At 62.2% G+C, this 27,630-nt stretch overlaps 9 protein-coding genes across 9 annotated transcripts; all 9 read right to left on the bottom strand.

The window, feature by feature from the left end:
* Positions 1–573: 573 nt before the first annotated feature.
* Positions 574–2,517, bottom strand: LSCM1_07166 (uncharacterized protein; the record flags this gene model as incomplete). The annotated part of the gene is made up of 1 exon (XM_067324551.1): positions 574–2,517. One exon carries the CDS (start codon positions 2,515–2,517, stop codon positions 574–576), a length of 1,944 nt encoding a protein of 647 aa, XP_067180908.1.
* Positions 2,518–3,560: 1,043 nt separating this feature from the next.
* On the bottom strand, positions 3,561–3,902 carry LSCM1_07165 (uncharacterized protein; the record flags this gene model as incomplete). The annotated part of the gene is made up of 1 exon (XM_067324550.1): positions 3,561–3,902. The coding sequence occupies one exon, from the start codon at positions 3,900–3,902 to the stop codon at positions 3,561–3,563; it is 342 nt and encodes a 113-aa protein (XP_067180907.1).
* A 1,094-nt stretch (positions 3,903–4,996) lies between these two features.
* On the bottom strand, positions 4,997–5,785 carry LSCM1_07164 (uncharacterized protein; the record flags this gene model as incomplete). The annotated part of the gene is made up of 1 exon (XM_067324549.1): positions 4,997–5,785. One exon carries the CDS (start codon positions 5,783–5,785, stop codon positions 4,997–4,999), a length of 789 nt encoding a protein of 262 aa, XP_067180906.1.
* Positions 5,786–7,191: 1,406 nt separating this feature from the next.
* LSCM1_07163 (uncharacterized protein) lies at positions 7,192–8,760 on the bottom strand (the record flags this gene model as incomplete). The annotated part of the gene is made up of 1 exon (XM_067324548.1): positions 7,192–8,760. The coding sequence occupies one exon, from the start codon at positions 8,758–8,760 to the stop codon at positions 7,192–7,194; it is 1,569 nt and encodes a 522-aa protein (XP_067180905.1).
* A 946-nt stretch (positions 8,761–9,706) lies between these two features.
* Positions 9,707–12,946, bottom strand: LSCM1_07162 (uncharacterized protein; the record flags this gene model as incomplete). The annotated part of the gene is made up of 1 exon (XM_067324547.1): positions 9,707–12,946. The coding sequence occupies one exon, from the start codon at positions 12,944–12,946 to the stop codon at positions 9,707–9,709; it is 3,240 nt and encodes a 1,079-aa protein (XP_067180904.1).
* Positions 12,947–13,500: 554 nt separating this feature from the next.
* On the bottom strand, positions 13,501–14,982 carry LSCM1_07161 (uncharacterized protein; the record flags this gene model as incomplete). The annotated part of the gene is made up of 1 exon (XM_067324546.1): positions 13,501–14,982. The coding sequence occupies one exon, from the start codon at positions 14,980–14,982 to the stop codon at positions 13,501–13,503; it is 1,482 nt and encodes a 493-aa protein (XP_067180903.1).
* Positions 14,983–17,774: 2,792 nt separating this feature from the next.
* Positions 17,775–19,745, bottom strand: LSCM1_07160 (uncharacterized protein; the record flags this gene model as incomplete). Its single annotated transcript, XM_067324545.1, has 1 exon — positions 17,775–19,745. One exon carries the CDS (start codon positions 19,743–19,745, stop codon positions 17,775–17,777), a length of 1,971 nt encoding a protein of 656 aa, XP_067180902.1.
* Positions 19,746–21,211: 1,466 nt separating this feature from the next.
* On the bottom strand, positions 21,212–23,968 carry LSCM1_07159 (uncharacterized protein; the record flags this gene model as incomplete). The annotated part of the gene is made up of 1 exon (XM_067324544.1): positions 21,212–23,968. One exon carries the CDS (start codon positions 23,966–23,968, stop codon positions 21,212–21,214), a length of 2,757 nt encoding a protein of 918 aa, XP_067180901.1.
* Positions 23,969–24,979: 1,011 nt separating this feature from the next.
* On the bottom strand, positions 24,980–25,864 carry LSCM1_07158 (uncharacterized protein; the record flags this gene model as incomplete). The annotated part of the gene is made up of 1 exon (XM_067324543.1): positions 24,980–25,864. One exon carries the CDS (start codon positions 25,862–25,864, stop codon positions 24,980–24,982), a length of 885 nt encoding a protein of 294 aa, XP_067180900.1.
* Between the last annotated feature and the right edge of the window lie 1,766 nt (positions 25,865–27,630).

The following is a 27,630-nucleotide window of genomic DNA, read 5'->3' as shown; positions in this document are numbered from 1 at the left end:
GACGATAGAGGGGGGGGCTGAGGGAGCGAGAAGAGAGCGAGAAGAGGGCGAGGAGCGAGTGCAGCTTTCTGCGCACACTCTCCTCCGCCGATGCGCTTTCCCTCTTTGCCATCATCGCTGAAGCACCGTGCCCCCACGGCTGGCCGCAGCGTTGATGTGGGGAAGGGGGCTGTAGCAACAAGAAACGAGGCAGACACCAGCGCCCTCTGGGTCGCTGTACATGAACGTTGGAGACGGTGCGCCGTCTGTTTTCTCTTCTCCCGCACTTCGTCAGCCGCCCGAGTCGTTGCGCCCGCGGCGCATCCATCGAATGGCCCCCTCCTCGACCACCACCACCACCACCATTGAATACGACACCTGACCCCAGAAGGCCTCTTGGGCGTCCCTTCCACCAGCAACACCGGTGCGGCCAAATCAAAGGCGTACGCCTGAAAAACGTTCGCTGCTGCTACTAAGAGAGAAGCAGAGCAGAGGGGCTGCGCGCTCGACCGAGGCGGAGCACGTGAGGAGTGCAAAGACACCTCCCTCCGAACATGTCACTGCAAGCGCCACATCATCTGCGTCTGCCGCCTCTCACGCACGCAGCTGTCGCCGAATCGCCTCCACCGCCTCTTTCCTCTTCGCGTGCAGAGCCTCCAGCTCAAGCAGACGCTGCAGCTGCTGAATTCGGCCTAAACCGGGCGCATCGGCCGTTGTAGCAGCACCGGGAGGGGTGAAGACAGAACCGTCCAACCACGTCTCTTCCTCGTCCGCATCGTCAGCGGCGCCGCTCTTCGCCACTTGCCGAGGTCGCGAAGCCGCTCCTCGACGCTCTGCGCATACTGCATCGCCACCCTTGCACTCCGCGGGGGTCAGTCGAAGGCATTTCTGCGAGACTTCCCGCGCGTACCTCAACGCGCGCTCACGTCGTCGCCTAGCTTGCGCGATCTGCCATCGGGGCGCAGCCGCCACCGAGAAAGCGGCGACTGCTGGTGTTCTCTGTGGAGGTGCCGACGATGAAGGTCGCACTGCTTGCAAGCTCTGGGCGTTTGGGTTCTCCGCCCGTGAGCAGGACGGCGTGGTGCCAGCACCTTCGACTGCTGCAGCGGACAGGTGCGGCTGTGGTGTAGCCGCTCGTGACGGTCTCGAATCCGCGTGCCGCGGAGGAATCGATCGCGGAGTCGCGGCTGCGTGATGGGTGCCTCTCTGTCTCCGCCCGCAATGCACGGAAGACTCTCCGGAGGTCGAACGCGACGTCAGAGAGGCAGTGGCCGTGGTAGTCGTTGTCGCTGCGGCTGCTTCTGACGAATAAGACCGCGCCGATGCAGAGACAGGGGAGACGGTGGTGGTGCAAGGGTCGGCCTCGTCCGCGCGCGAGCCCGCACCCGCCAGCGAGGCACGCGCCACCTCCATCGCGCGCTTCGCGTACGCCCTGGCCTTGTCGCGTTTCTCACGCGCAGCCCGCTGCGCATCCGTGTCACTGGGCCCCAATCCGCCGGGCTTCTGTGCTGAAATACCTGCCATGAGCGCCTTGTAGGAGCTGAGCGAATAGGGCCTGAAAGACGGCAACTTCTTCTGTTTCGCAACGGCAGCGGTGGAGGCCGAGGGGGACCACTCGTGTCGGTCCTGATTGAGCCTCGTTGCCGTCAGCGACGTGACTTTTACCTGCTCGGTGTGACGTGAGACACGTGAAGGCGCAACAGCAGCCGTCGTCGTTGTCGTCGTTGACGCGGGCCGCTCGGCATTCCTCGGCGACTTCGCGAGACGACTCGGCCATGGCACGGAGAGGAGGTCCCCTCCGTGCGGCGTCCTTGAGAGCGGTGCCGACGTCGACGAGGCCGCAGCCGCCTCAATGATGCCCTGCATGTGCGACGACGCGATTGGCGTCCCCGTAGACGATGCCGCGGTGGAGGGGCACCGTCGAAGGCCTGCATCGCAGTGTAGGGGCGTCAGTGGAGAGTCGAACTTGAGGGCTTTGTTGCTTGCCGCCGCAGCACCAGAGGTCGCCGCAACCGCGGCAGCGGCGGAGGGGGAAAGAAGGCACGGCACCGGCACTCTCCCCTCCGCACGCGCCGCTGAGGTGGAAGAGGGAAGAGACGGAACAGAGCCGCGGCACATCGCAGGAGTCGCAGCGCAGACGGGTAAGCTCCCTCTCGGCAGCGGAGACGAGGAAGGGTGGGCCTTCTCACTCGGTGCCGTGATGCGAATCCGCACCGGCCGCTGAGCCTTCTGCCTTCGCAGCGCAGATACCGGTGGCGGAGCACCCGCCAATTCGTTACAGGGCGCCTGCTTTGAGGCGGGGAGTGGCGCTAGCGTACCGCGTTTGGGCTTCGCTACGAGTAAAACTGCATCCTTACTCGCTGGCGCGGCAGCAACACCGAGGTGTGCATCGACTCCGCCCTTGCCAACCACCTCTGTCCGGTTAGCAAAGCGCTCCTGAAATGCCGACGCCGGCTCGCTGGCGCCGGCCGCTGCCGGTAGTGGCAGCGGTGGCGCCCAAACATCCAAGTCGCGTTTCTTCTGCCTAAGCTGCCGCATGAAGGAATGTGTGCGTGTGCGTAGAGTTGCAGAGGAGGAGAGACGCCGGCAATGAACGCAGACGTACAGGCCTCTCCGACGTGGCGCTATGGTGGAGTGCGGTGCAGAGCCGCCACGTTTACCCGCTTGGTAGCCACACGAAGGCAACACAGAAGAAACAGCGGATGTCGTGCGCGAAGAGGTAGATGAGAGCCGCTCATCGAGTCAATCGTGCAGAGCAATACAGCGATGCAGAGAAAGCACGGGCTAGAGAGGCGGCACGCATGACATATCTAGGCGTGATAGCCTAACGCGACGACAGGCATCGCCACCGTCATTGAAGCAGAGGAAGGGAGCGGGGAGCGGGGAGCGGGCGGCAGTAAAAGTGTTGAGTACTTCTTGCACAGCATTGAAGCGCATATGCTTCTGCGTGTCTGCGAGTGTGGGAGGGAAAGGGGAGGGGCCATGCCACGAGGGATGCTCGTCGATCGCATGCTTGATGGGGTGGACAGTGCAGAGAGGTGCATGCTCGGTGGGACCACTGTCTCGCATGAAGCCGGCCGTCAGCTTCTTCGCTTTGGCTCAGCAACAGCCCCTGTCGAGGGATGCTGAGGTTAGGAGCCCCTCTCCGTGACCATCCCCACCTGCCTTTCACCTTCACAAAGTCACACGGTGTGTTTAATCGTCGATTTCTTCGCGAAATTCTTACGGGGGCACGCAGAGACGCAGGGATACGGATCGACCAAGCGAGCGGGTCGAGCGCGAGAGATGCACAGATGGCCTTGTGATGAGGTTTGCAGCCTGAACTGCTTGTGGACGTTCCATTGGACATCCCGCAACAACACCAGCGCACCGATGCGTGCGCTTTGATAGAAGAGGGGGAGGGGGTGGGTGCACGTAGACGCACACACGTTGAGGAGCCGTCGCCACCGTACAGGCACCGCCACGCGCGTGCGCGACGCTAAAGACTGGCTCAAAGACGCACGCGCAGAAGCGGAAGCGCACGCGGCGCGCGCGTGCACGTGGGAGTCGGAGAAGTGCCGTCCCTGTCCTCCCCCTCAGCCTTATGCGTTCTGAAGGAGGCACATTTTCATGGCTGACTCGAGCCGCGCCACACTGCGCGTTTGCTCAACATTTTGCAGCTCGAGTCGTCGCACCTGCGCATCACGGGAGCGGATGTCGCCGCCCCAGCTGCGCTCGCCGGCCTTCAGCATCTCGCGGCACTCCTGAAAGGCCCTGTCTGACATCTGCTGACAGCTGCGCTGCGTGGCGAGGAGAGTACCGCGGATGGACGTGGCGTACCACCAGTAGGTGAAGGCGCACAGCACGCCGGTGCCGACGGTGGCGCCAAGGGTGGGGTACCGCTTCAGCGGCTTCACGATCGTCTCCATCATAAGACTGCTCATGGGGCCGCGAGGAGGGGATGGAGGAGGAGAAATAGTGAGGGGAGGGGGGGGGTTGCGTCGCACCACGATAAGGGCAGCAGCGTATGCCACGTTCTTATGGCCGACCCACTCTGCAGGAATGGAGGCATTGCGCCCAGGAGGATAGGGCATGCCCGCCCACACATTCACCACCGCCAAGGCATGTGCGCGAGCGAGCAGAGGGGGAGGCAAAGGGTTCGAGGAGAAAGTGCACCAGTGTGGCACCGAGGGAAGAGCGCAAGGAAAGAGGAATGAAAGAAGTCGCGCGCGCACATAACGAAAGCCGCTTGCGCAGGCACTCGCCACAGCTTCGGTGCATCAGAAGCGTACCGTGTGATCCACAAGCGTCATGGGATAGGCAGAGGCGATGGCCGTGACTCCCTCCCCCACGCCCCTCCCGGTAATGGAGGGCTACCTCTCACCATGCTCGTCCTCGCGGGCTGGCGAGCTCCTTGTACGCTGGCAAGAGCGATCGAGGTGTCTTCATTGGGTCGAGGCAAACATGGAAAAAAAATGTGGTTGGCATGCGGCGATGGAGGGCGTCGAGGAGGGCGAACGCGTGTGTTGTTTTGGAGCTGATTAGGTGGACGAAGGGCAGAGCGCGCGCGCTCCCACTCGAAAGCGGTGCCCTCGCGGGTGAAGACACTAAGAACACCGATGGAGAAATGCCGCAGATGCCCTCATCACCATCCACACCACCACCGGACTTGACGGGCACCAACAGGACCTGCGCACGGAGGTGCAGACACCCGAGAGAGAGAGGCACCGCATACGTACATGTACGAGCCTGCATGGCGTGGCCCAGCGCGCAACCAGGAAGAGGGGGTACAGGTAGGTGCAGAGAAGGCATCGCCACATCGGATGACGCAGAGATCGTTGCCATGTCGTCTGCGTTTGCGTAGAGGCGCAGATACGACCGTGCACACACACGCACAGAAACACAGAGTAGTGAGCACCGTGCCAGTCCCCTGTCCTCTCCGCTGGCATGGACGACTTCGGAGACGCCGGCAGGCGCCGCCCACCGCCCACCCCCAGACGCTGCATAGCAGATCTCGTGCTCTCACTCGACCGCTTACTCAGAAGAGTTTGACCTTGCGAGCCTTGCGCTGCCTGACGGGCCCCTTACGCTTCGCCGAGCCGTCGGCGGCACCACCTGCCGTAACCGACGCCGCCAACTCCTCCACGCCATCCCAGTCATCCTCGGACTTGTCCTGCAGCTCTGGAGGACCGGCCTCGTACTTGCGAAAGAGGTACTCGATCGTGTACTTCCACCGCTCCTCCGTGTAGCTCTGCTTCTCCAGTAGCTTCTTGTAGGCGTGAGGGGTCTTGGGGATCTCCTCATGGATGCTGTGGTTCACTACCGGTAGCCCCAGCAGCTTGTACGCCTCCTCCGTGGCGTATATAGCATACCGCTGCGGCAGCAGCTCCTCTCGCGCAAAGGTGCGCCTCACGTAAACGGTCTCGTACTGGCGTCCGAACCATGTTTGCCGCTCTTCGTCCCAGAGATTCACTAAAAATATGACCGGTATCTGTATGGCCGGAATCTGATGGGCCTCGCCGACCTCGAGCAGAGGGCGGTGCTTCATATGGTCGGGGTAGGGGGTGACGGTGTAGCGCAGGTCGTACTCGCCCTCGCGGTACGGGCTCATGGGGTAGCGAGTTTCCCTTTCCTTCATGCGCAGTGCGTACGTAGACAATGCCATGCGCTTCCAGTACGGCGTCCGTGCGAGGCGGTCACTATACCCCGTGGACACGCCGTAGGAGCCGCCCACCTCGCCCCCAGGAGGCGGCGGCATCGTAACCTTGACATCGTGACGTGGGGGTGGTACCCATGGTGCGACCCAGACGCAGGCGGTGCGCCGCATGAGGGTCGGGCGGTGGGCGGGAGAGAGCGATGAAAGAGGTGCCGAGAGAAAGAGAAAGAAGGCGGAGGGACGCGCTTTGAACGGCTTCTGGGGTGCTTTGTGAGTGTGCGCGTGCGCCCCTGCACAGTGTAGGGCGGTCTTGACGGAGGGATGGCGCCGGTGCGTCGCTCCCGAGGCACACACCGGCGGGCCGTGGTAACTTGCTGAGCACGACGGCGGTAGAGCGTGAAGCGATTGTGGGGGCAGAGACGTTATCGCGCACGCATGTGGGTTACACGCGCGGTGGGTCGCACCGTGAGGATGATGTGGAGAAGAGGCGAGCAGAAAGTGACGCGCACGTGAGGGCCGGCAGGTCTGGTGTGCGGGGTGACGGGGAAGCATACAGCTGCGTGCCCGGCACGCGGCCGTGAAGGAAACACGAGAGAGCACTGAGCCGAGAGGCACACAAAGATGTATATCCAAGAATACTCGCATGCGCGCGGCCGATGTTTGAGCGCGACGAGGACCGCACACATCATGTGCGGATGCATGTCCGTCCCTTCAAAGGCTCCCGATCTTCCATCTCTTTTTACGAGAGCGTAGGCGCGGCGCGCTGCCTATCTCCCAGTGAGAGCGAGAACGTACTTGGAGTCGTCACAGAGATGTGGAGAAGGCCACGAGATGGAGGACCGAGCAATGGAGTCCCATCTCAGGCTACTGTCGGTCAGCGCGTGGCGTCGCGCATGCGCCAAGGAGCGGCGGAACGCTAGACGAGCACCGAGAGGGAGAGCAATGGGCGGGTGACGCTGAGGGGGGGAAGAAGAAAAAATGCTGAACGACTGCATTGTGTGCCGTCGGCCCGCTTTTCACCCCCCCTCTCTCCAGCACACAGACGTTCCGCTCCCCTCACCGCCGCCTCGACCATCGCATCGCCAGCACTCGCCAGCGCAGGCGTCCAGTCACGCTCCGCATACACCTCCCTGCACCTCTTCCCCACTCTCTCCTCTTCCGCACTCAGTCCCCTCTGCCGGTGGATGCTAAGGGAAAGAAAACCAACTCGAAAAAAAATGTCTGCGAGGCGCGACGAAGGCGGCGGCAGCACGGATTCCCCTCTGCACACCCGCACACGCACACAATGCAGGCAGCGCGCACACACACACAGGATGGGGGTCACCGGTCGACGCCTGATAGACGACGAAGGAGCACAGCGAACCACAGCGAGAGCGCTCCTCGTCCGCGCCCTCCCCCTCCTCCCTCCTCCCTGAGCAGCTCCGTTCAGAGAGCGTTCACGCTTTGACAGGCAGCACGCGGAGGCCTGAGCGCGCACTCAAAGGCATATGCTGAGATGTCCATTACACGATGGTCCTGAGATGTTGGGTTGATCAGATACTGCGATGTCTCCTCCTATCCGCCCTCTTCGAATATGTTTAGCCGCTGAGCTGTAGCGAGCCCTCCAGCACCTCAGATAGCTCCGGGTGCCGCCATAGTGTGAACCGCAAAATGAGCGACGAGCACCACTCTGACAGCCAAGCCTTGGCCATCAACGCCATGAACTTGATCTTGGGCAGGTCCTCGTGAGAGGTCTTCAGGGAGTAGCGCAGCATGCACATCGGCCGGTTCGCCGCCTCGCTGAGCTCGCGGTTGATGGCCTTGGTTGCCATAATGCTGCGCAGCACGAGGGCGTACTCCTTCGGCAACGCTGCTACAATATCGTTGAGTTCCGTCATGCGATGCTTCACGGTGTCCCGCATGCTCTCCAGCATGCGCGAGCTATTCAGTCGGCCACTGGCGCTGTTCGCAGAGTACTCGTACGGGTGCTGGAGAAAGCAGGAGGCAAACAGCTCGCAGTCGCCACAATGGTAGCGGTGCGCAATCTCGGTGATCTTGGGGGTGTCGCGGGTCATGGAAGCGGTCCAAATGTCGCTGATCTCGCGGCGCTGTGCCGTGCTGAGTTCCGCGCACAGGCCAAAGTCAAGCAGCACCACCTGTGGCTTCCCGTTCGGCAGCTTGTGTACGAGGACGTTGCCGGCGTGCGGGTCGCCGTGAAAGAAGCCGGTGCGAAAGATTTGGAAGGCAATGGCGTCGAAGAACGTCGATGCCACCTCTTTCACGTTCAGCCCTATCGCCTCGATCCCGGCGCGGTCAGAAATCTTCACCGCACCCGGGATGAACTGTGACACGAGCACGCGCTTTCTGGTGTACTCCCAGAAGATGTGCGGGCACACGACGCGCTCGCCCCAACCGCAGGCCCGCAGATCTGCCGCGGCGCGGTCGCTATTGCGGCCCTCGAGCCGGAAGTCCAACTCGGCGGCGACGGTGTCGTTCAGCTTCGTCATGATCTGCCCAAAGTCGTAGCCGGGAAAGAAGCGACTCGCCGCGGCGAACATGAGAGCGATGGTGCGCATGTCACCATTGAATCGCTGCGCAATGTCAATGTACTGCACCTTGATCGCCACCTCCGTCTTCCCGTCGCGCAAACGGCCACGGTGCACCTGCGCCAGCGACGCAGCTGCGAGTGGGGTCGGATCAATATAGGAGAAGCTCTCGCTGAGAGGCTGTCCCAACTCCTTCTCCAGGACCGCCACCACTTCCGCGTAGGGCCGCTTCACGACGGCATCCTGCAGCACTGCCATCACGCGGCAGTACTGATGCGGGAGGATATGGCTCATGTTCGCAAAGATCTGCCCCGCTTTCACGTACAGTCCGCCGTTCTGCTCTGCCAGGGCAACCAGCCGCTGCGCGCACCGACTGTGTACCTCGTCCCACAGCTCCTGCCGGTCCTGCTGGGTCACATGGAAGGCGTAATCGCAGTAAATCTGCCCACCTGTGTACACGCACCGCCCGACACGGCCGATGCCCTCGAGCAGAACACGCGAGGGTAGCAGCGCCGGCGGGATCGTCTCCTTCGGCGGCATGGCAATGGCGGCCGTGCCGACTCCCACGAGTCCCACCGCCGCGGCACCATAGCGCGCGGCGCGGGCAAAGTGCAAGGGCATTGAGGTGAGGCGCTGCGGCCGCAGGGACTCCCGTTAGCCGCCCCCTCCTTGGGTGTGTGTCTATCTTTGGCCCTTGGCCGCACAGGAGAGGAGGACGAGAAAGTTCAAGGAGATACATCCCTCACGGAGAGGTGTGGCATGTGCCTGACAGACTCGTAGACGCGACGGTTTCTGAGGCTCTACGAAGCGCGCCAGCCACTCTCCCTCCCCCCAGAGGACTCACGCGTGAGTACGTCTAACCCTTCCCCGGCGCCAGCGAGTTGGCAGGGAGAGAGGCGGGGGGGGGGAAGAGCTGCACACCGGTACCATACCGGCAGGAAGAGAGGGCGCGCACGCGCTTGCGCTAAAAGGCAGAGGTACGCGTCTTGGCGCGTTGTGATAAAGCATGCATGAGAGTGCGGTGCCCTTTCCCCTCTTCCCCCCCAACTCCCATCAGATCGGGGATGCGGAGGGAGGTCCAGAAAGGGCTTTGCTTACGCTGAAGACGCCGACAGGAGGGAAGACAACAGAGTGAGTGTGTGCGTGTGGGGGGGCAGCGTTATCACATCGCACTCGTGGACTCCTTCCCAAGCAAAATGAGCGCTGGTCGTACCACGGACAGCTCGACTACAGATATCGCGTGCACGGCGCACAGACAAGAAGCCAGCGGCAGAGTGCGCCCACGATCTTATCGCGCCGTTACGTCCCTCGCGCACACATACACACGGCAAGGCGCGAGTCCGCCAATTTGAGCACCGTCGGTGTGTCGTCAAGAGGGGAAAGGGTTATGGCGGCGAAGAGGCGCCGCGATGATCGCACGCGGTATCGGGAAATCTGCTCTTCCGTACCCATCAAGGCAGAAAGGGCGGGTGCGGCTCCTGTGTGCCCCGGTGCTTTAGTGACTGCCATACGTGGCGAATCATCACGGCAGTCCGCCCGCAACACATGCACACGCAATCGCGGGCTGCTAGTCCAGCACAACGATGTCATCCTTTGCAGCACGGCTCGATACGCGATTCGCGGCAGGCACCACGGCCCGTGGCTGCTCCTCGTCATCTGAGACGATGACGACCACCGTTACTTGTGCAGCTGTGGCTTCTGCTGAAGAAGCGAGGGCTGCCGTTCCTAGCGGAGCTCTGTGACTTCCGTCGTCATCCTCTTCCTCACCCCGCTCGTGCTGCGCCGCGAGACGAGCCAAGGCGCGCTGCTCCGCCTTCTGTGCCTGCTCAAGCCCAGAGATATCGAACAGCGCGTTTGACGGTGGCGGGGCCGGTATGGCTGCCTCCACGTTTGCATGCATCAGCACTACGTTCCATGACACGTCCTTGGTGAGTGCGTCGGCGGTGAGAGTGTAACTCGGACGTGGGCGAGCGATCCCCGCGCCATCGGTGGGCGGAAGCTGTAGCACGTCCGCGAGCATGTGTTCGGCCAGCGCCTCATAGTCCTCGCCCTCGTACAACAAGGTGGGCCCATGGCTGACGGACGGTGACTCTAGCCCTAAAGCGTCCTCGAGGACGAGGTGGACAAGCTGGCCAAGCGTCGTGGTGCGCAGGTTCAGTGAGACGCACACCTCCGGATGCACATCCTGACAAACGACGCAATGGGGGCGATTCGGTGGGTTCGGCACGGTGCTGTGCACAAGGAGGTGGTCCACCACGGTCACACTGCGCCCTGCCTTGCCGCCTCCCTCTGCTGTGCCGTAGTTGCGAGGAGGATCGGCAGTGCCATGCTCCGCCCCCACCAACGCCAGGGCCGCCCGCATCGGCGCGTAGCGCGTCGCCGCCGTCGAGGCACCCTCATTCGGCGAGGCTGCGCCGTCATGAGCGTACTCCATAAAGAGGGCCGGGGCAAAATGCCGCTGACCCGCTGGCAGCAGAACTCGACGGCGGCGCAGCTGTGGAGCCTTTCGGGCGTACACAACACACGCGCGTGGCGATGTCCGCCCGGACGCGGGTGCTGCCCCATCCCTCAACTCTGCCTTCACCAAGAGCGCCGGCTGAGCAGCAGTCGTGCTCCCAGGCGGGAAGGCGCTGCTGCGCAGCAGCGACATCAACTCGTGCACCACGGCCCCGGCGATAGTCGCGTTCGTTGTGGCAATGGCTGGGACGATAGAGCCGGCAATGCTCCGCACCTCCTCGAGCGACTGCTCCGCGATGTGGAAGACATGAGCGCGCATGTTCGCCGTGGCGCTGACGAAGCGCACCGACACATCGTCCTCCTTCCTAAAGGGCACCCCGCTGGGGCGGGCGAGGCACTCCGTCACGGCGCAGAGGAACATGTCCATGCACTCCTGAACCGATAGCAGACGATCCCCTGGAAGTGGCGCCGGCGATACCCCGGTGATGCTCACGGGCACGTGCGCTGCCGCAACACGATCGATATCATATCGGCTCAGCGGCTCCGGCGGCTTCGTTGACCAGGACGCCCTCATCGACACGAGTTCCTCCACTTTAGTCACAAAGAGCAGACGCAACAGCGCGGCAGCGAGGGCGGCGGCGGCGGCGGAGGTGCGGCTGCCTTCACTGCCGCCAACTTCATTGCGCCGCAGCGTAGATGACGCCTCCACGGAGGCACAAGTAGCCGCGCCTGCGCACCTTGGCGACGGGGTGGAGTGCTGGCGGCGCCACTCAGAGATCATACTGCGCAGGTACGACAGCTCGCCACTCTCACCCGGTCCCGCTGTGGCGCGCTCCGGCTGCTTCTCTTCGTGCGACGACTCGGCAGAGGCGGTGCCCGCCTTGGCAATGGCGCCAGCAACATTGAGAGTATTCGCTACCTCCACATCCGAACCCAACGCGTCGCCGCCGAAAAGAGTCTCGTACAGCTCCTTCGCGTAGTGCACGCAGTGCACCATCGTCGTGGGACGCGCGTGGATGGTGCACACGGCGAACGTCTTCGTATCCGGCGGCTTTGGCCGGCAGTCGTAGCATTCAAACACGTCCTTGAGGATGGGCTGCACCTGCCCATTGTACCCCATCGTGCCGCTCTCGATGAGGGGGATGTCGTTTCGCATGCACATGCGGTTCACATGCTGCCGTGCCGATACGTTGTCCAGCGCGCTCAGCACCACGGCGAACTGCCGGTAGAAGGCATCGTCGTAGTGATCCGCCTTGACGTTGTCGTGGTACGCCACAATACGCGGTGGCGTCCGACGGCTGCAGAGAGCGCTGGCGCGATCAGGTGCCGGATTGTCGGGGGCTGAAAACCACTCAAGCACGACGCGGCGCGCCGTGTCCGCCTTTGAGCGCCCCACATCCGCTGCCTGGAAGAGAAACTGTCGATTGAGATTCGTCGCGTCGATCGTGTCGAGGTCGATGATGTGAATCTCTGCGAAGCCACTCAGCACCAGAACTTTAAGCACCTCGCAGCCGATGCCGCCGGCGCCAACGAGAAAGAGAGGCTTCGCCCGAAGCTCCGCCGGCAGCACGCCATCCCTGTAAGGGAACAGCGCCGGCACCGGCCTCTGTGAGTGCTGCTCAGAGGACAACACACGAGGAGGTGTCGCCGCGGCCGCACAGAGCCGGAGGCACTCGACGAGAACGGCAGACACGCACCCGGCGCAGCTGTCGGCCATGGCTTCCGTCGAGGTGCTTGGGAAGGGGACGCAGAGGCTACGAGGGAGAGGGATCGCAGCCAACACACGGAGCGTCGTGGCGTCGACGATGGACGCAGCGTCCAGCGCGGCAGCCCCGCTGGCGCCGGCGCCGCCACCTCCAGGACTTGTAGAGACTAACGACTCGAGAAGTCCGGGCACAAAGGAGAAACTGACCGCCGACCAGCCAGCCGCGGACGACTTCGTCTCCTCGCTAAGGCTGTCAGCCGTGTCTGCACGTGCCGGGGTGAGGCGCACCGCTGGCCACGCCCTTACCCACTTGCTGGCTGCACTTTTCACAGCCTTCAAAACAGTCGCAGAGGCAGCTGCGGAAGGGGCCAAGTCTCTGCCCTCCACCACCTCAAAAGAAGCCGCTGCGAGCACAGCGGCAGCGTACTGTCGAAGAGCCTGCGCGATGCAGTCCTCCGACCACGCAGCAACGGTCACCACATCCGCCGCTATCGAGGAGCTGCTCGGTGCCGCCAAAGCTTCCGTGCGCGCTTTCTTGTTTGCCGGCTCGGGTGATGAGAGCACCGCGGATTCACTCGCACGAGGAATAAGGACGTGCCCGATGCGCACGTCCATAGCAGGGGCGCCATCGTCACCGCTCATCATCTCGCAATGGATGTGTGTGTATGTGCGTATGTTTTTTTTTGTGTGTGTGTCTGCACCCGCGTGCGAGACTTGGATCCCTGACGGCAAGCAGGTCAGGAGGGGGTGAAGGAGTCGGGGCGGGAGGGAATGAGGAGGGGGCAGCCTCGGGGCGTCATCATCCCGCGCACGCGTTGTCATGCAGGCGCTTCTGATGTACGACCCCATCGTAGGAGCGGCATCGGTCTCTCTCTCTAAGGGGCGCGCGGGTGGCAAAAAATAGAAAGGGGAGAAGCGCACACGCGCGCACACCTGCACCAACCTGACCGGTGTTGCCGCCCCTGTCGGCAAATCGCGTCACCCCTCTCGAACTCAGAGAGAGGCGTTTGGTGTTGGATAAGGGCAGCGGCAGCAGACACTGAGCACACACACACACACAGAGGAAGGGAGGGAGGGTAGAGATGAGCAGCAAGTCCGACGGCGAAGGGTGTGCCCTCCAGCACAGCCGCCTAGCGGCACTTTAGCGGACGTCCTCCGCTCCTTCACCACGACAGAGTGAAGGGAAAGGCAGTGGACGATCAGAGAAGCGTGCGTCGAGGAGCGTGTGGCCCGTGATGGGCCGCGCAGTACTTCATAATGACAGTCCAGGCCTTTGACATCGCATCCGTCTCAATGTCGGGCGCCCGCAACGAGGCCTCGCCGTTCACCTCGTAGCCCACAGAGGAGGACAGTGGAGATGATGGGAACAGCTGAAGAAACGCGCTGGCGGAGGTGCTTGAGTTCATCGACGTCGTCGGCGACGCCGCTGGCCGCAAATCACGCAGCGCCATGTACCGCGCGTGCCGACGGTAGCGGGGCGCTAAGCTGAAGCTCCCGTGGATGGCGAGCTGGCCGCCCTTACCGTGTGTGAGCGGACGGTTTCGCCGTATCTCGCCATTGCGAACACCGCCTTCACCTTGCTGAACCGAAACACGCTTTCGTATCGCCCGCTGCAGAGCACTTGCTGGCACCGTCAAGTGCGGCTGACACTCCGCCGAGGCTACTTGTGCCTGACAGCCACCGCCGTCTCCTCGGTAGCCGTCGTCATGAGGCGCGAAGGTGGAAGTGGTCGAGGTGCTGCACACAAACGAAGCACCGTCATCGGTGTCGCTGTCGCGTCTGCTGTAGCGATCTGGCGCACAGTTCGACGACGTCGCCGGGCTTGCCTCAACTTGCCTCGCGGAGGCGGAATAGAACGGCAACAGAGGCAGAAACGAGGGCGACGCCTCCTCCCTCACCGTTGAGGCTGGCGCACTGCTTCGCCCTCCTACAGAAACGCGCCTCTTTGCGGGAGAGGCGGCCTGACATGCGGATGCGCGTATCACCTCCTGCGCCCTTTCTTTCTGGAAAGGGGAATTATGGCACGTACGACTGCCACGGAGGCACTCGGAGGCGTGGCCGCCTCTTTGGCTCTCTGCCGACGACGTTTGGCCATCGCCCGCACTGGAGTGGGGCCACGGCTCTCCGCCCTCAGTGCTCCAACGCCGTACGCTGGCGTAAAACTCCGCAGCACTTTTTCGGTTGTCTCTCGGAGGAAGCCCGGCATCGCTGTCCAGCTCCGCTTGTGCAAGCGCGGCTGACGCGGCAGTGTCAGCCACAGCTGCAGCAGCCGTTGCTACCATAGCGAAGCAGTCCTCCTCCTCGTACGGGCGCACATACCGCGTGGACGTGTGCACCGGCCCGACGTCTCGTGGAGCTCGAGCAGCAGCGCCTGCGCCATCGGGTACGGTCGGCGGTGGGGCCATCACGATCACCTCCTCCTCCTCCGCCACCGCGTCCGCGTCGCCTTCCTCGCTGCCGCGTCCCTTTCGGCCGCCAGAATCATTTTCATTCGCGTGGAACGGCTCCTCTGCCTCGAGTGCAGTCGCGGGGCAGTCCCCGCTCGCTGGAGCGCAGCTCCCATGGGGCGCTTCCAGCAGTCGGTTGATGGTGCGTCTTCTCAAAGGCCGCGGCTGCTGCTCGATGCCGCGCGGGAGCGCAAGTCCATTGCATGCGTGCAGCTGCAGGCGTTGGGGAAGCATCGGCGACTCGGGACGAGAACAGTTGAAGGCGAGCGGCACCCGTGCAGGTGAGTAAGGACAGGCCCCGAAGGTGCGTGCAACGAGCGAGTGACTGTTTGTGTGTGCGTGTCCACGCGCGCGTCTGGTGTTCACTGAATTTCTAGTCTTTCTCCTTGGGGGCAACGCAGACGAGAGTGGGACACACCGCTGCCTCCCTACGCATGACGTGCGTGTGCCGAACGCCAGTCTGCACAGAAGTGAGGGAGGAAGAGGGGGGAGGCTGAACAAATCTGCCGTGTCTGTCTGAGAAAGAGGCACTGCTGCTTGCCGACTACGAAAGGATTGGGGGTGGGGTGCGCTGCATGGCCTCTGCGCGATTGTGCGAGCGAGATGTGCACGGGGGTCTTATGAGGGAGTAGCGAAGGTGGCGGATGACTGTCTAGCACGGCAGGAAGGCGAAGCATGCTGCGCAGAGAAGGGTAGGGTCGTCACAGCGATGGCGTCCACGGCCATGAGGCGCGGGTGCGCGGTGCCACAAGCCCACACTGGGGAAGACAACAGACGAAAGAGACTCTCTGCTGAATTTACGCGGGCTTCTCTTTCGCGTCGCGTCGCCTGTATTTGCCCACCCCTTGTAGAAAGTGAGGTGCTTAACGACACGCCGTCGGCGACACTCTGCCACAGGACACATGTGCACCCTCCCCCTTTCTTTCACCTTTCGCGTGCATCCCTGCGACGCGTCGGGCGTTCACTCGAGCTTGTCGACCCTTTCCTTCCGTTGAATAGATAAATATTCGGCATGTGGTGTGCGTGTGTCTGCGCGTGCAAGCCTCGAGTCATCCTGCTACTGTCGCGCATTCGCTCCTCGCTTGCAGTCCTCTATCCCGCGTCACCCCCTCCCCCCAAACGCTCTCCAGTGCTTCTAAGTGCCACGACAGTCGTACGCGCACTTCATCATCATCTCTCTCTCGCCTCCTCACTGCGATCGCTGAACTGCTGCATCGCCGAGTTCGCTCGCCACGAGAGATGATGTACCCCGTCGCACCCAGCGAGGCGACATTGTACAGCGGGTAGCCGCAGAGTGCGGCGCCGGCGGGGTGAGCGCTACGAGGAACAAGCACACACACAAGCGAGCAGCGGAGGAAAGAGAATGGGGTCACTGTCCTGAACACGGCAGCGCCAGAGAGGGGATCGGGGAGGAAGAGGACGACACCTCGCTCCCGGCATTGATGGGCAGAGATGTGAGCTGCAGGCAACGGAGCTCACCGCAAAGACTGTTTCTCTTCGCCCTCCCCTGCCGTGTGTCCGCTCTCCCCTAAGCAGCGCGGGCTACACTCCACACCGCCACCCTCCCCCCTCTCCACGGCCCTCTCGCAGGCCCCTGCCTCCAACTCCACACGCCGCACCGCCCCGCAGGCCGCCTCACACACAGTAACCGCATACCATGCCGGCCGCCACGTGGTGCATCCACGTCGGGGGCGTCGCGCCGGCTCGCCGCCACCGGTGTGGGCAGCGTGAGGCCCGTGTGAAATACACGCTCGAGTCACGCTGAAGCGCCGCGCAAACGCGCCCACTGTCGCAGGCCGCGGCGACGCAACACCATGCAGGACCTGACCGCCGACACCAGCACCGGCGCATCGCTGTGGCTTCCCTATGGTGTGGGTTCTGGAGGCTGACATCGCTGCAGGGTCAATTTGCAGGTGACAGGAAGGGAAGGGCGAAACGGAAGGGCTGCTTGCCTTCCCCTCGTACAGAGAGTGCAGTGTAGACTACCCCAAGACACGACGCACTGAGATGTCGCTTCCTCCATGTCCTCATAGAAGGCTGTGGTTGGGAGGGAGGGGGAGAGGAGGAGGAGCGGTGAAAACAAATGTTCTCAGAAGGCAGGCAGAAAAAAAAAGCAAAGCGGTGCTGACAGGCGAACCGCACGAAGAGTCGGCGCTGGCCGCTCGATGATCGCCAGCCACCTGTAGCATCAACATACACACACACACGTATCGCTTCGCTTCCCTGGCGTGCGCAGGCCGCAATAGGGCCTCCTCTGATGATGGCGCGTGGATAGTTAACGGCTCATGTGAACCCAGGGAAAGGCAGGGGTGGCGGGTGGCGGAGGGGAGCAGCACGGCCGGCGCAGAAAAAAAATGCGCGCGGAGGCGAAGCGAAAGGGGGAGAAGAGAGAGGTATACGGCAGCCGAGGTCTGCAAGCAAGCACCGATCGTCCCATTGGCAAAGAGCCACACACACAGAGAGAGAGGGAGGGAGAGAGGGACGGACACAGACACACCGCGAGTGAAGGAGTGAGAGCAAAGCATTGAGCCGGCGAAAAGAAAAAAAAATGGAATCATACGAAAAACTGAAAAGGACAAGGCGAAGACGGCACCCGCGCCCCGTTTGGCAAAGCACAACTCGGCATCGATACACTTTGCGGCACATGATAGCCTCAACGGCCATCGCCTCTCCCCCCTCCCCTCCCTCCTCGTCTGCTAGCCAACGCCGCAGCCGCGACTTTGACGATCGGCATGTGGTGTTCATCTTCACAGAGGTGGAAGGGGTGGGGGGGGGGGGAAGCAGCAGCAGCAATCCGTACGGCGGCACACGCGCACGTGCGGCTGTGAGAGGAAGACGAAAAAAAGAGAGAGAGGATGTGGATGGGGGGGGTTGAGGGGGGAAAGGGGCAGCCCAGTGTGCTTTTTTTGTTTGGGTTGCTGCCCCATGGAAGAAGAGAGGCGACGCGCAAGGGTCAGGTGCACGGCCCTTGACGGTGCCATGAGGCCCGCGCACGCGCAAGAAAGGGGCACACGTGCATAGCACCCTTACAACAGCTTCAGCTGGCCGACTTGTTCCTCAAGGATGTTGGCGTTACCCGCGCGCTGGAACGTGCCGATCGCGAAGGACAAGGTGCCCACGACGGCGGCGGAGATGTTCAGCGCGGAGGAAACCCATACGGAGGCCCATAATGGGCGCCACACGAGCGCCCTCGCAATGGCACAGAAGTCTGGACGCTTAGCAGTTGCAGCACCATCCTCGGGTGTGGTTGGCGCGCTGTTCGCGTTAGTGATGTCGGTGGGCGTGTGAACTTTCTTCGGCAACGGTGCCGACGAGTCGGTTACCGGTGCAGCAGACTTTGTGAGCACTTCTGCTGTGTCGGCGCTGCTGCTGTTGCCGGGTGCTGACGCTGCGTCCGTCGCTGCACTTGCCATCTGCAGCGTTGAGTTCCACTGGCTACTCACCCACTTCTTCACCACGTTAAAGACGTGCTTTACGGACTCGAGCCCTTTGTCCTGCTGCACCGCCTTCGCTGTGCTGCGGTTGGTTGCAGCTGCCATAACATACATCTGCTCCAGCACTGTTGCCGCGCGTTCCTCCTCTGCCGCGCTTAATCGTCGGAGGGCCCAAATGTTCGTCGCCACCAGCAGCAGTGACGATATCGCGATGTAGCGCGACACCTTCGCTTGTGAGCGGAGCCTGCACACGTAATCCTCCAGGAAATCCACCACCGTCTGCAACACGCGCGCCTCCTCTGGAGTGAGCGATGGCGCTGCCGCGTCGCGCATCTTCGTATCGCACTCGGCCTTCGAGGCCGCTGAGCTCTCCTCTTCCACGCGCATGCCAAGTAACGCTGCCACCCCAAAGTGGTCCGACAGCGGGTAGTAATGAGCTGCTTCGCCGGCACACTGCCCTTCCGCTTCCTCCGCCGTCTTGCCCGATGACTGCGTGGCCTGCCCGATCTGGCCGGTGCCGCGTGACGCAGCCCTGCCGGTGAGCAGATGCCACAGGAATGCGCACCAGGTCGCCGTCGGAGGGACATACACCTCGTCTTTGGTGAAGACAATGACCCCGCTCGGCGTGTCTTGCAGGCTGCGCGGGCAGTCGTCGGTAACGGCGACGTCAGGGCAGTCAGCGAAGTCGCGCAGCGCAAAGGTCTGGCGGGAGAAAAAGATATGATCGATCTGCGCCGGGATATCCGACTGGAGGTTGAGCAGCTTAAAGTAAGACGTGCTCATCGCGTTGAAGGCGTTGCGCTCCGAAAAGGTGAAGAGCTGCTGCCCGCCGTCGCCCTCCCGCTCCGCCGCTGCATCCGGCAGCGCCTTCGGTGAGGGCAAGACGGAGAGGATGTCGTACCCGTTTCGCTTGAGTAGCATGAGCATCGTCTGTACCTCGAGCGAGCGCTGAGAGCAATTGAAGTCGCCGCCGATGATGATGCGGTCAGCAGGATGCGAGGTGCTTATGATGAAGTTCGCGAGCGACACCGCCTGGGAGATGCGGAAAGGGAGGTAGCGCTCGCACTTCCATGACGGTAGTTGGCTGACTTTCTGATATATGGCGACAAGGTGCGTAATGTACAGGGTCACCTCCTGCGTCTTGACGGCGCCGCTCTGCTCTGTCGCCACTGGCACCATCACCCGCACCATAGCGGCCCCCTTATTGGCAAAGAAGTCACCGTGTAGGACCATCTCCGGATAGCCCTGGAGGGGGAAGATGTGAAAGAAGGCTTGGTGGATAGGGTAACGCGAGATGACGGCACAGCCGGAGCCGTAGAAAGCGCTGGGGAAGCGACGAAAGTAATAGGACTGCTGCACAAGCGGCGAGGCGTGCCGGAAGATGAGGTCGAAGTCCTCCGCGGAGAACTGCTCTTGCAGTAAAATGACATCGTAGTGCTCGACCTTTGCCGCAAACGCCTTCATGCGGGCCACACGCATCTTTGAATTGAAGATGCCCCAGAGGTTGAAGGTAAGCACGCGGATGGGTAGCTCGCCCGCGGCTGTATTTGAGACGTGAGACATGTTGGCCGGACGAAAGGGGGGTGAGAGGAGGAAGGGGGAGGTGTGTGTGTGTGTGTCTGCGTATGAGTCGGTCGCGGTGGTGGTGGTGAAAAATCGCCCCCTTCTTTCAGTGCAGCAGCGATGAGGGAGCTTGTCAGAGACAGGCAGACACGCTCAGAGGGTGATCTCTAGAGAGAGCGCAGGTGCGCAGACGACGACGGGGGTGGGGGTGGACAGGTAAGGTAAGGGCAGAGAAGCAGCAGAGCAGAACTCTTTCCGAGAGCGATGGGAGGGTTAGTCAGTGGCGATGGCAGTGATAGGGCGTGGGCGCGTACGCGTGTGCGGAAGCAGGGGTGTATAAGTGCACTGCGGAAGGAGGGAGGGAGACGGTGAGGAGGCCCTCCACAGGCGGGAGAGTAAATGACGGTACGGAAGCACTGCGAGTGCAGTTTGGGAGTGAAAGTGCCGTGAGAAACAACCGAAAGGGCCAGCGAGAACAGAAAGGCGTAAGGCGAAGTTCGCTGCTCTCGGAGGGGACATCAGAGGAAAGGTGAGAGAGAGCGAGGGGCTCCAAGTGTGCGAACGTGAGGCCGGGGGGGGTGCAAGCCGTTCCGTGAGTGGACCGGCAACCATATGCGGTGGATGCTGGTGTGCGCCTCTCCCGCATGCGCCGGTGACGACCACCGCGCCTTCTGCCCTAAGCGGTCTTGTGCTGAAGCCACACTCGCAACCCCCTCAGGAGAGGGTAAGGCAGTGTGTGTGCGGGGGGGAGGCATGTGCGCAGACTCGCGCGCTCGTGCCTCAGGCGCTGAGAGAGGCACCGTACACGCCCAAAGAAAAACGAAGGTCAGAATGAGCTATGCAGTGACTGTGACTCCCCTTCGCAAGTGCCTGCCGGTGTGGTGACGACTGGCGTGGCTGCCCATCTACACGAATAGAGACACCTCAGCGCACGTAACACGCCTGCCTGCACCAGCATCTACGAGCGAATACGAAGACATGGAGAGAGTGAATGAGAGAACAGCAAAGCGAAGGCACACACCCGCAGAGTCAGACGGGAGTAGGGGGTGAGGTAGAGGAGCACCACATGGACGGATGGCGGGACTGTTGGCAAACAAAAGGAAAGACAGAAAGCCGGTGCGTGAGTGCCTGCTAGCGTGCGCGGCTGCGCGTGGAGGCGCGCACATGCAACGCCGCGTCCCCTGAGGGAGATACGCGGGAGGCACAGGGAAGAAGAGAGGACGCCGCTGCATGGCGCACCTTCGCACCTCCTGCACTGCTCTCTCCTTCGACACCCCTCCACGCACTGCATGTCAGTATCACTGCGATTGTGCGCAGCAGTGCAGCGCGACATATTCGCGTCGAGAGGGGGGAGAGTGGGCGCAGAGGGTACGGCGCTGCTGTGACGCGCCGTCAACATGCCTACCAGAGACGCAACCACAAATTACAGCCGCCTCTTCGGTTGACCTTTGGTGGCGAGAGGCGTCTCACTGTCGCTCGTGAGGAGGCAGGCGTTCCTCCTCGATGGGCACCAAGGACACGCCCTCCGGTTCCAGTGCCAGCCGCGCCAGGCGCAGTGTTGCGTGTACAACACAACAAGCGAACAGAAGACAGGCGGCCGCAGATTGGTAAATAAGGCTGCGTAGGACATTTTCGGCGGTGCGCGTGTAGATGTCGCCCACCCTGTCCGTAACCCACACGAGCCAGCGCGCCAACGTCGACGCGGACGACGGCGGCACAGCCTGCGCGGCCAGTAGAAGCCCCAGTACCACACTGCCCAGCGCACCGAGTCTCATGAAGATGTAGCTCGTGGTGTCCACCTGGGACAATGTCCGTAGCTGCGCCAGCGACAGAGTCACGCACCCGCCCAGCAGGAAGAGAATTGCGTGGCGCAGCAGCGTCGGCACCGTCATCCACGTCAGCGCCCCTGTGCCGAGCACGGATGCCGTCAAGACAAGACAGAGCCACGACACATCAGCAGCGTGCGCCAGGCTCGGCGCCACAGCTGTTGAGCACCACCGCGAGGCAGCAGGCGGTCGCTCATCGTCGCGGTCCTGCTGGTTGTGCGCTGGGGAAGCGTGACTTTGTGTGCCCTGCGGCGCCGCCGGAATCGCGGCGCTGCCGAAGTCATGCGGTGTCGGATCGTCCGCAGAAGCGGGCGCCGCACTCTTCGGTCGCATCGGCGCGGCACAGACTGCTTTGACGGGTTGCGGTGGCATCGGGTGAAAGGCGAGCGGCCGCTCGCAGCGCAGGATACGGATGACCACGTACACCGCCGCCAGCAGCGAACCGCAGGGAAACATCAAGACGCAGCTGTCGGGCGCGCTGTGAAGGAACAGCATCGTCCCAGAGGCGGTGATGACGGAGAGCATCCAGCACAGCAGTACGACTTGCTTCACAATGTACTCTTCCCGAGACAGGCACGTCACCACCTTGGCTCGCTGGTGCCTTTTGCCCGCGCTGACCGGCGCTCCCGAGACGGACTCGGACGCAGGCGGCACTGGTGATTGTGCACCACCGCGGCACCCTGCCAGCTGTGCCACCCGCTGCGTTGCGTACCATACCGGCGTCTCGAAGGAGAGCGGCGGCTTACGGACGCGGTAGAAACTGAGCACGAGAATACTGCCCGAGTTCCCGAGGGCGAGGAGAAGCATGATGTAGTTCAGCCACAGCGGACTCTCCTGGTCGATGTAGCCGCGGTCCGCGGTAAAAATGGAAGTAAGGGTCTTGGCCACGGTAGTCCAGGGTAACCCGAACCACACGGTCAGTCGCCACATATTCGACGTTGGCCGCGCGCAGCTGCCGTACGAGTAGTAGCCAGCGAGGCAGCGGGGATGCATCTCGTATCCACCCGTGAAGGACGTACTCGCCGGCTCGGTGGCACGTCCAACGCTGCCACCTTTGAGGGACGCATTGGGCAGCGGCTTTGGCGGGCGAGCGAAAAGGTTCATGAATGCCACCAGGGGCTGCTGATGGAGCCACCATGGCGTCGTGACGGCCAGCACAAGGCAGGCGGCAAAAATTGTGGAACAGCACAGGCATCTGGCCATCCACAGCGTGTCGCTGTAGCATGAGTAGCCGATGCGCACCGATTTGTTGCTGATCGCCGACGTATCGGCCGTTCTTTTTGGAAGCTGCAGCTTCACGAGAACGCGCCGGTGGCTGCGTTGCCAGCAGGCCGAGAGGCTCCAGAGGAAGAAGAGCAGTCTCGCAAAGAGGCATGACGGCATGGTGAGCGACATCACGGTGACTATCACAGAGAGCGCGATGAGTGGGCAGAGACTCGGCTGCCGCTTCAGCGCAAAGAACTCTAAGCCGCGCTCAACGACCACCGGTGTGCTCAAGTCGAAGGCGGCGTCTGTCATGTGCTCCTCAGCGGCGTGGAGCTGCAGCTCATCCTTGAGAACACAAAAGACTGCCCACACGAGCAGCGACCCGCACAGGCACCACGGCTGCATCGTACACATCTCCATGACGAAGAGTGGCACGATGCCCGTGAAAAGGATACTGAGGGAGCCGAGAAAGATGGCTGCGTCACTCGTCTCGAGCGTCGTTACGCCGGCAAGCTCTGTTGCTATGCCGAAGGCCTTCTCCTTGCACGCCTTGGTCGATGCCGCTGCCGCATTCTCGGAAACCGGCGCTCCACCTCCAGACGCCGCCACAGCAGCGCAGACGTCAGCTGGCCAATAGATGCGCGATGCGCGCTCCCGCTCGCGAACCGCGTGGCGCAGCATGCGCGAAAGGGTGCCGACGAAGCACCAGACTGCTGGTCCGCCGACCAGCACCACGCAGCCCACGCAGGGCCATGCAAGCGTGCTCCTCAGCTGCACCGCTTCGGCGTGCTTCAGCCGTGGCTGCTCATGTGGCGTGAAGAGCTTCACGGCGAGGTCGGGCCGCACCCAACGCAGCCACACCCCACACGCATACAGGTAAAGCACATGGAACGGGTACAGGAGTTGCCCTTCAGCGACGACAACCTTTGGCAGGCGCATCGACATTGGCACGCCCCTGTAGGTCTCCGAGTTGTGCAGGTACCAGCTGCTGTACGGCTGGGTCACGGCACGACGCATCCAGAAGAGCGAGAGCAACTCCTCAGGCAAGGCGTCTTGAGCAGTCCAATCCTGAAGCAGCGTCTTGCAGCACATATGCTGCCTGCCCAGCATGCTCTGAAGCCACGCGGGAAGGCTGTCCAGGAACACCGTGGAGGTGGTGGTGTTAGGGCCCTCCGTCAGGCTGAACAGCATGATACAACAAAGCAGCAGCGCTGCCGCTTCAAAGAGAAGGCGCGCATGGGCGCTGACGACGACGCACGCAAGGCCGAGGAACAAAGGGGGTGAGAGCAGGAAAGGATGAAGTGTTCGTCACGCCGGATGACAGTGATGACATGGGCAAGGGGAGATGGGGAGTGAAGAGAAAAAGATGCGCGTAAGGACTGGACAGGCCAAGCCATCAACAAAGGGAGACGCGGAGGCAACGGCAGAATACATGAGAGCACGAGCCCGGTGCCCTTAAAGTGAAGGAGATGTGTGGATAGGGAAGACAGGAGACGGGAGGGAGAGTCGAAGGGCGGTCATCCGGCTCCTGAGGTCGGGGGGGGGGAGCGGGGAAGGGGCGCGTTCCAAAGGGATCTCACTACAAATGAGGTCCAAGGCAGGCGCACGTCCGTTGTCAACGGCCAGCGCCGTAGAGCTGGCCGTCTCCATGCGGCACCAACCGATAAGGGGGAGCAGTGACTCTGCGCACCATATCTACAGATCCGCTGCACGCCCGACACCAACTGCAGTCTACTCGGCCGCCTCGCACTCTTTTGCGCCGCCCTTCCACGCCTCGTACGCCACCAATGAGAGGCGGCGCGCAACGAGGCGGGACGCGTGTGGTGCCACGACTTCCATTTTATTCGCCTCCCTTTTCTTTGACTCTGTTGCACTTCTGTGCCGTAACCCGCAGTCGCCACAGCACTCCGCTGTTCCGTCCGCGGCGGCAAGGGGGGAGGGAAAAGGGGAAGTCCGACTCGGCACCGCTCACTCGTCGTCCGCCGCCACCCGGATGGTGTTCCGGCAAACAGATCTGAAATAAAAAAACGTTTGAGACGAGGAAACAGAGATGAGATGAGAGAAGTACACCGCTCACACTCGACGCAGAGACGCGCCTGCACAGACGCAGTGTATAGTACTGACTAAGGAGGCCCTTAGGCATTGAGAGGACGATAGGATTGGTACATGCACTCAGTCAGCAACCGGCCGCTCTGCTGTCGCTCACACGTTGGCGGTCTGATCGCCTGACTTTGGCATCCACGGCGCGGTGCGGTTGACCGGATAAGACATGCGCATGTGCATCTCCGGGCGGCGCATGTGCACACGCGGCTGCAGGAACCGACGCGCCTCCAGCGGAATATCCATCGGCAGCTTGACGGACATCTGCTGCTGCTGCGCCTCCATCATCGCGACCGCCTCTTTCAGCCAATCCACGCCGAGCTCTCTCGTTTGTTCGACGTGGTCTCGGATCGCCTTGGCGTGTGACTTGCCTATCTGCACCTGGTCGTGAATCAGGTGCTCCACTTCGCTTGACTGGACTGGGCTGACATCTGCGATCTTCTGCGCAGGATTGCCCGCCCACAGCTCCCCCGCGTACACTCGAGCGTCTTTCGGCACCGCCGAGCCAGCTGCAACAATTGCATTGTTCTCGACGACAGCACCTAGCGCGATGGAGGCGCCATGACCGATGTACACGTGGTCGTGCACCTCGCAGCAGTCTAGCGTGGCACCGACACCGATGTAGGTGTTGTTCCCCACGCGAATCTGTCCCATTAGCGTCGCACGGTCCATCACAACTGTGTGATCTCCGACAATGGTGGGGCTTTTCGTGTGGTAGTTGCGCAGCACCGAATGGTAAAAGATCACTGCGTTGTGGCCGAGTACCACATTGCCCACGACGTACGCGCTCGGTGCAATGAAACCGGCGCCTTGTGTCCAGGGCAGCATGCCGCGGTAGGCGCGCGTGTTCTGGTGCCGCATCATGGGGTAGGGGTGACGCTTTGTCCGCATGTAGTGTGAGATGAGGGACAAGCGGCTGCCAGCATCCTTCAGCATGTATCCCAAGTATGGGAAGAATCCCGGCACAGTCGTTGCGTTTCTGGACATGTTGGCTGTACCAGCACTATTGGGGTGTATGCGTGTATATATATGGTGTGAGTGTGAGTGTGTGGGGGAGTGGGGGGGGGCAGGAAAAAGCGAGACGCACCAAGACGCTCTCACACACTCACATGCCGGGGAGGGAAGATGGTGTTGGGCCGTTGGAAAAGGCGCTCCCAGAGGGTAAAACGTCAGCGTTGTCAGTTACTCCTTCACGCGAGCCGCAGCGCATAAGCCTGAGCCTTTTCTCCTGCTTCTGCTGCTGCTCCTCGCGCTTGCACACCACGACGAGCGGCTGACGAGCTGCAGGGAAGAAGGGATGACAAGCGAAGGTGTGGGTTGTGTCTACTCGCTGGTTTAACGTGGTTCACAATGCTTGGCGCCGACAGATGCGTCCCGCCCCTCGCGGAGGGGGCGTTGAAATTGTATAGCACCCGCAGGTAGCCGAACAAATGCGCCGCATGCACGCGAGCGCCCACACAGCCCTGCACGATCCGTCCTCCTTTGCTAAACGCGGCACGGCCACCGTCGGAGAAGACGCCGGCGCGAGAGCCGGAGGATCAGAGCAGCTAAAGAAAAGCGGAGGCAAAACAAGGGAAGCAGAGGTGGCACACCGGTGAGGCAAAGAGAGCGGAGGGGGATCGGGGTGGACGTGTGAGAGACGCCGAAGCGGGAAGAAGATTGTAAAAAAAAAAGAGCCCCTGCCGTGTAACGGGAGACGAGGGCGGGGCGATAGGGGGACGAAGAAGGTGGGAGCGGTTACGCGGCAATGGGAGAGGGAGGCTGCCTCACTAGACGGAAGGAGAGGGACGCGTGTGCGTGTGAGTGCGAGGAAACGAGGCGAACATTAACGTCAGCAGAGAGAGAGATGGCCAGGGAAAGCTCATGCGCAATGTCCCTCTCCCCCCGTCGGTTCTTCGGGTGGCATTGGGGTGGGAGGGAGGGAGGGGGGGTCAGAGAGTGATGAGGATCATACACAGGAGTCGCCGCAGGTGGGATAAGATGCCGGCGCCCATGAGGCAGGCGACTATCGACACCCACTCGCACGCTCACTGGATCGCAGTTGTGGCACTGCGCACCTTTCTCGCCTCCTCGCGTGTTGCGGTGCTTTTTTTTTGCGTTGGTGTGTGCCGAAGTGCCATCGAGGGACCGTCGCACGAATCTTTGTTTCAGTCCTCTAACGATTCCCTTTTGTCTGCCGCACCAACGACGCGACGTAGCGGCCGTGGGAGGCGCGCACAGCACGCCCTGACGGAACGGCATGGATGGAGCCCGAAAGGAAAGAGGCTCCTCCACATGCATCGCCTGCGCGTATTGCGCGTCGCGGTACTGTGAATGGAAGAAAGCTACATACGCGTGTGGGGCAAAGGCATGCGTGCGCGCGTGCGACAGCCTTTGTAAGGGGTGAATGGGCTGCCGTGATACTCATGGTGGGGGTGGGTGAGAGCGAGCGGGAGAGGACGCAGCAGAGTCGCAAGTGTGCACAGGAGAGACCTGCACAGACACCCCTTTCTCAGACCACTCCGACGGAAGCATCGCGCAACGAAGGAGAAGCGGAGACAAAAATCGTACACAAACGGAAAAGGGAGTGCATAAAAAAAGGGGGGAAAAACGGCGCTGCAGGGCGATAGGCGGAGGTTGCGCGGCGGAGAAAGGTCGCATCGCACACGTCACGGCAGACGCGGAGACGTATCCATGCATGGGCGAACACACACACACAGCCACACCTGTGCCCGCACGCATCAACACTGAGAAGAGAACAAAAGCGACTCTTT

This window comes from Leishmania martiniquensis, chromosome 8 (genome assembly GCF_017916325.1).
Source record: "Leishmania martiniquensis isolate LSCM1 chromosome 8, whole genome shotgun sequence".
Lineage (NCBI taxonomy): Eukaryota > Euglenozoa > Kinetoplastea > Trypanosomatida > Trypanosomatidae > Leishmania > Leishmania martiniquensis.
Note: the sequence above shows the minus strand (reverse complement) of the source record. Positions and strands in the feature narration are given on the sequence as shown.